At 38.4% G+C, this 9,216-nt stretch overlaps 3 protein-coding genes across 3 annotated transcripts in view; 1 reads left to right on the top strand and 2 right to left on the bottom strand.

Moving 5' to 3' along the window:
- Positions 1-1,685: 1,685 nt before the first annotated feature.
- On the bottom strand, positions 1,686-4,957 carry LOC103142042 (granzyme A-like). Its single transcript, XM_007557901.2, has 5 exons — positions 4,725-4,957; positions 4,464-4,605; positions 3,312-3,456; positions 2,804-3,076; positions 1,686-2,699 (listed from the first exon to the last, which is right to left on the bottom strand). Exons 1-5 carry the CDS (start codon positions 4,783-4,785, stop codon positions 2,538-2,540), a joined length of 783 nt encoding a protein of 260 aa, XP_007557963.1. The 5' UTR covers positions 4,786-4,957; the 3' UTR covers positions 1,686-2,537.
- A 593-nt stretch (positions 4,958-5,550) lies between these two features.
- LOC103142041 (granzyme A-like) lies at positions 5,551-7,515 on the bottom strand. Its single transcript, XM_007557899.2, has 5 exons — positions 7,334-7,515; positions 7,091-7,232; positions 6,442-6,586; positions 5,973-6,251; positions 5,551-5,893 (listed from the first exon to the last, which is right to left on the bottom strand). The coding sequence occupies exons 1-5, from the start codon at positions 7,380-7,382 to the stop codon at positions 5,720-5,722; spliced, it is 789 nt and encodes a 262-aa protein (XP_007557961.1). The 5' UTR covers positions 7,383-7,515; the 3' UTR covers positions 5,551-5,719.
- A 940-nt stretch (positions 7,516-8,455) lies between these two features.
- Positions 8,456-9,216, top strand: part of LOC103142064 (E3 ubiquitin/ISG15 ligase TRIM25-like) — a 1,465-nt gene continuing 704 nt past the window's right edge. The window contains exon 1 of the mRNA XM_007557924.1: positions 8,456-9,197. Within this exon, the coding sequence (XP_007557986.1) occupies positions 8,456-9,197 (742 nt within the window). The remainder of the gene's footprint in view (positions 9,198-9,216) is intronic.

The raw sequence follows: 9,216 nt of genomic DNA, 5'->3' as shown, positions 1-9,216 counted from the left end.
TGATTTGGGTTCATTGTTTTGATGTCTCTGGTCTGCTGCTCTGCTTGTTTTTATGTTTCGGTTTTAAATGTAGTCCTCCGTGTCTGTTTTCCAGGAGCCATAAAGGATATCGCTGCTGATGTTTTCTCTCATTCTTACATGACACATAAACATTTCTCCACAGAAAAATCTAAACTTTTCTGGACTCTAATATGCATTTGGATGGTTAGTTTTGACTTTCGTTGATCTACACAACAGTATTGTTCTTGTTTAAATCAGTCGATATTGAAGTGAACTGGACTTCCTTCTGCTTTTTATTGTGATCCACAGAAGTAACCTGGAATTAATATCAAATCAAAACTAATGCAGCTTCCTTCTAAATTTTGTTAGNAAAAAGTTTACTTTGGATCTGGCATGAAAGCCTTCTGTTTTCTCCCATCTTTTTATTATTATTTCGGATGCTTCATTTACTTTGACATTTTGAGACAATATTTAAAGGTAGCATCACATTATTAGGAGGCGCTAAGAGAATCAATTAAATGTGACAAAATAATTGTTTTCTCTGTGTTTAGCTAGGTACTGTGAATCCATTACTACACAAACGACAGGATAATTTTTATATTTATGGATGGAGTAATGGCATTATAGACTTTAGATCAATATGGGCATATATCAGACGAGTAATTTCTTTAATGCTTAAATCTGCCCTTCTAATGTGTTTTTATGTTGTGTTGCATTGTTTGATTTTATATTTGTACTCGTGTAAAGTGTCTGAGTACTTAGACAACACAAATAAAATGTATTATTATTGGCATTTTCTTTTTTTGAGTTGACACCCACTTGCTTCAAATTATTGCACATTATTTCTCATGTGAAGGCAAAACCCCTGTCAATAAACTTCATAGAAGCACATCAGGCGCTCTCGGCTGCTCTCCCGTTGTGCCTGTCCTCTCTCTGGCTCTGTGAACTAAGAAATCAGTGTCAGCTTTGCGCATCTGTGAAAAAAAAAACAATGTGCTTGGGATTTGTTTTCCATTATTTGTGTCGGGGAGCCAGTTAGAAGAGTCAGTGTGGTTCTTGAAGGTCAAACCTGTATGAATCACTCTGTTTAAATGGACCTGGAAAACATCGTCTCCCCGTATGTTTGTTAGCAAAATTAAATGTGAGACTTGGTAATTGCTGGCAGATGCTCTTCGTCTTATTTAACTGAGCTATTTCACAAAGAAACACAGGGAACATGTTGGTCATTAGGTGTACAAAGCAGGAGCAGACATGTCTAATTGCAGAAGAAGGTTGTTTTAGAAAGCTGCACACCAAACATTTTGGATCTTATTTCTAATATATAAAACAGGTGCTGCTTTCTGTAGGTTCCAAATTACTACTTTATCATGTGAGCTGTGGCGTACTTCTAAGAAAGTGTTCACAAGTTCTGGTGCTACTAAAGCCATGTAACAAATGTTCTTGCAGAATCTGCTCTCAACCACAAAGAGCAGCAAGAAAGGTCACTCAGACGTACGAGAACAACCACAAAAAAGAAACAATAACACGTACAACCACAGAGGACCAAGAACCCCAGAAAGATAAAAATAAAGAGGAAAAGAAGCAAATGGCACGTCTGCAGCGAGAGAGAGGCATGAAAAGATAAAAACTTCCATCTGATTCTTTAATGAGATGAGCACGTACATTTCATACCAGATAGAAAAAATAACTCCTTTTCATATATAGATTGCTTCCTGGCAGTGTAAGTCATATAGGACCTGCTCATTAGGAAGAGCAAAGTAACGAGCTGTCAGTAGTTCCCTCTTGAACAGCTGAAGTTTGCTTGTCTTTTAGAGGTTAATTTTAAATGTGAGCTGAGTTAAAAGCATCAGCGGCGTGGAGCTTAAAGTACACAAAGCATTTTTGTCTGTTTTGAATAAAGTTCTTTACTTTACAAACTATTTTTCTACTCATTGGAATCCCACTTTCTGCCCTGGTTAGAAAACGCTTGTTCTCACATGCATTCAAGTAATTGTTGCACTCCACAATTTAAACATTGACGATTTAAAACGGTTTCATATTTGAGGTTCTGTTCTTCAAGTCTGATGGAACTGAAACGTGTCTGTCTGGAGTTTGCAGGTGTCCCTTGTGTATTTTGGAGTGTTTTCCCCCAAACACCGGATTCAGCGAATGTGGATGACAAATGTATTCAAAGAAAAACTGATTGTATACTTTCTGTGAGTCTGAAGTGAAATATTTGTAGCTGTCTCTGAGGACTTGATGTGGAGAGACATCTGAAGAGCTTTATGAAATAATCTTTTACCTTTCAGTGCTTTTCCTGTTTCTGAAAGGAGACTGAGGGAGGAGAGGAACGTGTCTATTTTATGCTTTTGCTCATTTAATTTAATTTTCCAACAAGAACTTCTTGTCCTTTAAACTTTTATTTACTGTAATGAGTCAAGACTGCACATGTTTTCTATTTGTATAAAATATTTAAAAGTCAAAAATAAGAGAAAATAAATAAATACAGAAGACAGAAAAGGGAATGTGAGAATTTAACAGTACAATATAGATATGAGTTATTCAGTTTTCGGTTTCTTCATTGTCTTCTTGATCCAGTTAAGATGCCGTTCTGACAGGAAAGAGTAAACTCCAGGTTTCTTTTTTACGCCACAACGGTTCCCAAATGATGTGACTCCAACTAGAACGTTATTGCACACTATTGGTCCTCCCGAATCCCCCTGAGAGAGAGAGAGAGAGAGAGAGAGAGAGAGAGAGGAAACATGTGGTGATTGTTTTCAGAATAAATCAACCTCCAACTAAGCCATAAAAGGCTTTTTTTTACCTGACAGGTGTCGGCATTGTTTCGACCATCTGACCCGGCACAAAGCATGTTCTTGTTGATATACGGCTTCAGGTTGTAATAATCTGGAGAGTTGCACTTCTCTCTGTCGATTACTGTCACATTGGTGGACATCAGGACGTCAGACATCTTGCCAACGTTGTTTGTTTTTCCCCATCCAGCCACCATGCAGACGGAGCCGGTTGCTGGGTCTTTTACAGCAGTTTGCAACTTAAGACTTTGAACCCATTTGTCTTTTTTTGCTGGCTTGTTAATCTGAAAACACAACAGATGCTGATGATTTGTAGTTAAAATATATAAATGTATAATATGTGCAGTGGCTTGGACCATTTTAGTTTGCTCGAACAATCATTTTAGGCAAAAAAAAAAAAATGCTGGCACTAACAACTAAGAGCATAGTTTCCACCACAATAAATGTGACTATCTGCATTTCTGATTTGTAATTAGACAGTTGTAAAATATTTCTTTACTTAGCATGTTAAAGTTTCACCTTGATCAACATGAGGTCGTTGAGTTTTTCATCGTCATCGTAGCAGGGATGGATGATGTGTTTTGACACACTTCGGACCTGCCTGAATTGTTTTTCCTTTTTCTCTTCTTTGATAGAGTGCACCCCCAGCAGCACAGTCTTAACACTGCAAGAGCAGAAAAATACTGCATTATTCACAGCAGCACAAAGGGAGCGCCATAAAAGTCTGGTTAAACAGCTTAGGTGATTGAAAAATAACAATTGTTAGTATTAAATGGTGGAATAAAACACCAGAAATAGCACGCTTCAAGGAAATACATTCTAGGTGTTTAAAGAAGTTTCTTTTTATTGTCTAAGTCCATTGCAGCTTGACCACCCTTACGCACACAACTCAATGGAGAGCTTCATGATCTACTTTAGTCTGTGCAGAACATAATGTTGCTTTGTAAGTTTCTCGTCATTTCACCAGAATGCAAAGCCTACTTTTAGCTTTTGCATGCCACTGATGTTTAATACTTTTAGGTGCATTTATTTTTCTCATGCAAAATCAGTCGCAGGACTGAAATGCTGTAATGATTCTCAGAAAACGTCCCTTGTGGTTTCTGTGTTTTCTTTCAGTGACTTACTTCTGTTCCTTTCTGTGTGTTCAAAGCAAATAGCAGAAACGTTCATGTGCATAGACTCGGTGTCTGAGGTGAAACGTGAGGCATATTTAGCATGCAGGATGCACTTATGTAATGCATCATAACACCCCTTGCATGACGAAGGAGCTGAATGTATTTTTTTTTTGTCACTTCATGAGCAAATGGAAGTTGTTTTAAAGAAGACATACAATATGTATGCTTGTAAAGCTTTTGATTAAAAAATGACATCAGCTCTCTACTAGCTGTTTGGTGCTTTCTTATTTTTAATCATTGGGGGGGGAAATCTGTTGATGCAACAAGGAAATGATGCTTCCAGTGACTCAGCATGCACACTCATTCTTGCTTTGCACAATTCACACAATCAGGGGGGGAAATAAAAAAAAATACCTCCAGAGACAACAGTTTTTAGTTCTTTAGAAAAGAAAGATGAACAAAAACCACACAGAACAGGCCATTTGTTAACTAACTAGGTATTGATATTGTTGGAATCTGCTAACTAAAAGCAAATTATAAACATCATAGTTCCTACTCTTTGCAGTGTGCTGCCGTCAGGACCCATTTGGGATCGATTAATATTCCTCCACAGATCGGCATGTCAGACTTCAGCAGAGCCATGTAGGGCAGCGAGTGGGGCTTCACTTCACTCCCATCAATAATCTCAGAACCATAACCTAACACAGGAAGATATCCAAATGACATTTTTCACAAAAAAGCAACAAAAGAAGCATTCTAAAACAAAAAAATAACTAATATCTATGGCAATTACTGCATTTAAGAAGCTATTACTCACTTGAGTTGAAAGAAAAGAAGACACAGGAGATGAAAGCAGCGAAGCCCCTCAGAGACAACATTTCCTCTTATTTCTGTCTTTGATCTGGTGATGATTGTGCCCCTGGAGACAATCACCCTGCCCTTTATGTGTTTTTCTCAAAGGATGTGGTCTGACCATGGAAATGCACGAGTCAGCGAAATGGCTAAAATGATCTGCAGCACACCGTCAGTCTGAAGCCTGTGGTGAAATTTACCAGTACTGATCAGAACCAAGTTAGTCAGCATGGGTTTTGAACATCATGCACATCAGAGTGTAGATGAGTGCAGACGTGGGAACAAACTGCTAAGGTCAGGAGGAGGGGTTTAAGGCTTTGCAACGTTCTCTTTTAAAAAATAAGGTACAGCAAATTATCACCTACAGACGCAAAGACTGCATACATTTTGACCATTTGGAAGAGGGTCTGTTTATAATGTCTAAATATTAAACTTTAATTTTTTTTACTGTTGTGTTTGACATTCAATCTTTTTAAAATAGAAACCTCTTATATTACTTCATATAGGTTTAGGTACCATTTGAATACGGCATAAGCCACCAGGTTGCAATTCAAATGAAATATTTACCTCTTTCAGGTTTTTATTAAATGCCACAAAAAGTAGTATTTTCCAACAGCAGCCCGCAACCACTATACTATTTATTCCATTCATTTTCTCTGCCTGCTGTTATCCTTGCAGCACCCATTGGGTGAGAGGCAGGATGCATCCTGAACAGTCCATCACAGAGACGTACAGGATCACACACATGCAATTGATATGCTGACATGACTACAATAAGCCCACCAAAGATACATGGTTTTATTTTTTTTATTTGGTTTTCATACACAGTTGTCATTGACAGCAAAGCATCAGTCTATGATTTGTTTGTTTTTTATTTATCGATATGTATAATGCAAGTTGAATGCAAATGGAAGAATGAAAATAGAGGTTAGAGAAATGTAACTGCATCAGTCAGAAAAGTTATTCAGCGTCTGAGGTCTTCATTTTATCATTGATCCAGTTAAGATGGACTTTTGATAGGAAAGTGTAAACTCCAGGCCTCTTCACTGATCCGCAGGGCTCAGTATCGGATCCCCCGAAAGATGTGACCCCAACTAGAACTCTATTACAAAATATTGGTCCTCCTGAATCCCCCTAAGAGCAAGAAGAAACATGTGAAAATCATTTTAAGGTAATAATGATGTTTTAAAGTTTAGCTAGAAGCCTCATTTACCTTACAGGTGTCGGCATCATTTCTCTTCCCATTTGGCCCCGCACATATCATGTCCTTGGTAATATATGGCTCATTGTTATAATGTTCCGCAGAGTTGCACTTCTTTCTGTCAATCACAGTAACTTTAGCAGACATCAAAACATTTGATAGGACGTTACTAGTTTTGCTGGTTGCTCCCCATCCAGCCACCAGACAGGCAGAGCCAGCTGCTGGGTCTTTGACAACACTGCTCAGCTGGTGAACTTTGACCCATTTGGTTTCGTCCACTGGCTTGTCCAGCTGAAAGGGGAAAATAGATCACTATGAACATGAAACTATACAGTTGAAATAGTTCACAAAGTGAACTATTGATATGACTGAAGATCACTGGTTGAGTCAAGAACAAATATACTTTATTTTGTCAATGACTAAATCAAAACCAACTTTTAGTTATGTTATAGTTTCCTCTTATTGTAAAATGTTATCTTACCTTGAGCAACATGAGATCATTGATTTTTGTTTTATGATCATATTCATTATGAGGCACACTTCTCTTCACCTTACGGACCTGCAGGTACTTCTTTTTTGTTTTCCGTTTTTTGATGGAGTGCACGCCCAGTAACACAGTCTTAATGCTGCAAAAACAAAAGCAGATTTATGGAGCATGTCTATAGTTATTACCCTATAAAGGTTTCCTACTTTATTATTAGTGAATCAATCTACTGTGATTTATTTTAAGTGAATTATGATAAATTATATACATATATGTGTGTGTGCATGCGTGCATGCTTGTGCGTGTGTGTGTGATTCATGCAAGCATTAAGGTGCTTTATTTTGAATAACGCTGTCAAAAAATCTGGTTATGCAGTTTTTAGGTAAATCTGTTCTTTCTTAACATTTTTTCCTGCGTAAAAGCAGAAACAAGTACTACATATATTTAAAGCAAGAAAAAAATGGCTTCCTGTTGCCGTCTACACAGTGCACACCATTCCAAGGTGCAGACTGACAGTTTGCCTTTACAGATCTGAGCATTATTTAAAGCAGAGTCAGTCAAGGTTACAACATATTATGCTTTCTATTTCTAATGCTGCTTGAAAAGCAAACTAATACATAAAAAATTAAAGAGTTCCTGTTTTTACCCTTCACAGTGTGCAGCAGTCAGAACCCAGTTCGGATCAATTAATATTCCCCCACAGACTGGTTTGTTCGACTGCAGCAGAGCCATGTAGGGCAACGAGTGCTTCTTCACTTCTTTCCCATTGATAATCTCAGATCCGTAACCTGACACAGAAAGCAAAAAGGTTCAACACATCCCATAATAGTAAAGAGGTGATATTATCTTTCTTCTCAAGTAAAATGGCAGCACACAAGATATTACTCACTTGAGTTGATCATAAGGAAAAGGGCAATGATACCCCTCAGAGAGAACATTTTGTCTTGTCTCAGTCTTTGATCTGGAGGTGAATGCGCCCCTCAGGATGCTGACCCTGACCCTTTATCTGTGCTTGTCAAAGGATGTGGTCTGACCATGGAACAGCATGATTCAGCAAACACATATAGTGATCTGGTAAGCTGAAGTCTGTGGTAACACTAGATCAGAACCAAAGCCCTTCAGCAGCTGTGAGGTGCAGGTTTTTATTTTAATTTTTATTTCCTCAACATGCAGCTCAGAGTACAAACAGGCGAGAACAAAGTCATGAGCAGAGGAGACTTCAATATTCAAATTTCATGCACTGAGTTATGATCTCAGTGCATGAATTCAATTCAAGAATGGAAACATTTTGTGGCATTGAGAACATCTATATTATGTAGTGAATGCAGGTGGTGGTTACCGTGGGAACATCGGGGCAAAGCTCTTTGCACCAGTTGGACGTTATTCTGAAAACTCAAATGGAAATTAAATAAAACTTCTAACTTAAAATAAGACAGGGGAACATGCATTCATTAAACAAGGATTTTCTAAAAAACAAACAAACAAACAAACAAACAAAAAAAAACAGTTCTGTTCAACACTTAAGGGAATAAACATTTGAAATATATCAGTCTGTATGTAATGAATGAATATACTATAAATGTTACGTTTTGAATGGAATTACTGATTTAAATAAACTTTTCCATGATATTCTAATTTTTTGACTACGACCTGTTTGTGTCAATGTCCAGGCCCTACATATCAGCTACACAAAACTAAACTGATATATATATGACCCAAACTTGGCACTTTCTGTGTAAAGTTGTTGTAGAGAAGTAAGAAAGGTTAACCACTAAAGATGGTTAACCTTTCTTACTTTACTACTCTTAATGGAATCAAAGTCTGATATTCCTTCCTCATCTTCCTGCTCTCAAACGCAGCTTGTACCTGGGTGGAACCATCTTCTGCTAAAAAATGAAAGCTGATTGGATGAAGCCTCTCTGTCCATAGTCATGTGGTATGTAGATCAGAGCTAAAACGTGTTTCTGTTTCCAGGAAGTGAAACTCACTTCCACTGTGACTGAGAGGAGAAATGGAGCAGCAGGCAGTTCAGCTGGGCAAAGAAATCTTCTCCTGTTCCATCTGTCTGGATCTACTAAAGGATCCGGTTACCACTTCCTGTGGACACAGCTACTGTATGAAATGCATTGAAACACACTGGGATGAAGAGGATCCAAAAGGCGTTCACAGCTGCCCACAGTGTGGAAAAACGTTCATATGGAGGCCTGTCCTGGAGAAGAGTACAATCTTATCAGGTTTGATCAAGCAGTTGAAGAAGACTGGACTCCAAGTCATTCCTGCTGATCAATGCCCTGCTGGACTAGAAGATGTGGCCTGTGATTTTTGCATTGGAAGAAAACTAAAAGCCATCAAGTCGTGTTTAGTCTGTCTGGCCTCTTACTGTGAGAAACACCTTCGGCCTCATTATGATTCAGCTGCATTTAAGAAACACAAGCTGGTGGAGCCGTCCAAAAACCTCCAGGAGAACATCTGCTCTCTCCATGATGAGGTGATGAAGATGTTCTGCCGCACTGATCAGAAGTGTGTCTGTTATCTCTGCTCTGTGGATGAACATAGAGGCCACGACATAGTCTCATCTGCAACAGAAAGGACTGAGAGGCAGAGAGAGCTGGAGGAGAGACGAGGAAAAATCCAGCAGAGGATCAAGGATAGAGAGAAAGATCTGAAGCTGCTTCAACAGGAGGTGGAGGCCATAAATCACTCTGCAGATAACACAGTGGAGAACAGTGAGAAGATCTTCACCCAGCTGATCCGTCTCCTCCATAAAAGAAG

This window comes from Poecilia formosa, unplaced genomic scaffold (assembly GCF_000485575.1).
Source record: "Poecilia formosa unplaced genomic scaffold, Poecilia_formosa-5.1.2 Scaffold92, whole genome shotgun sequence".
In the NCBI taxonomy this organism is placed as follows: domain Eukaryota; kingdom Metazoa; phylum Chordata; class Actinopteri; order Cyprinodontiformes; family Poeciliidae; genus Poecilia; species Poecilia formosa.
Note: the sequence above shows the minus strand (reverse complement) of the source record. Positions and strands in the feature narration are given on the sequence as shown.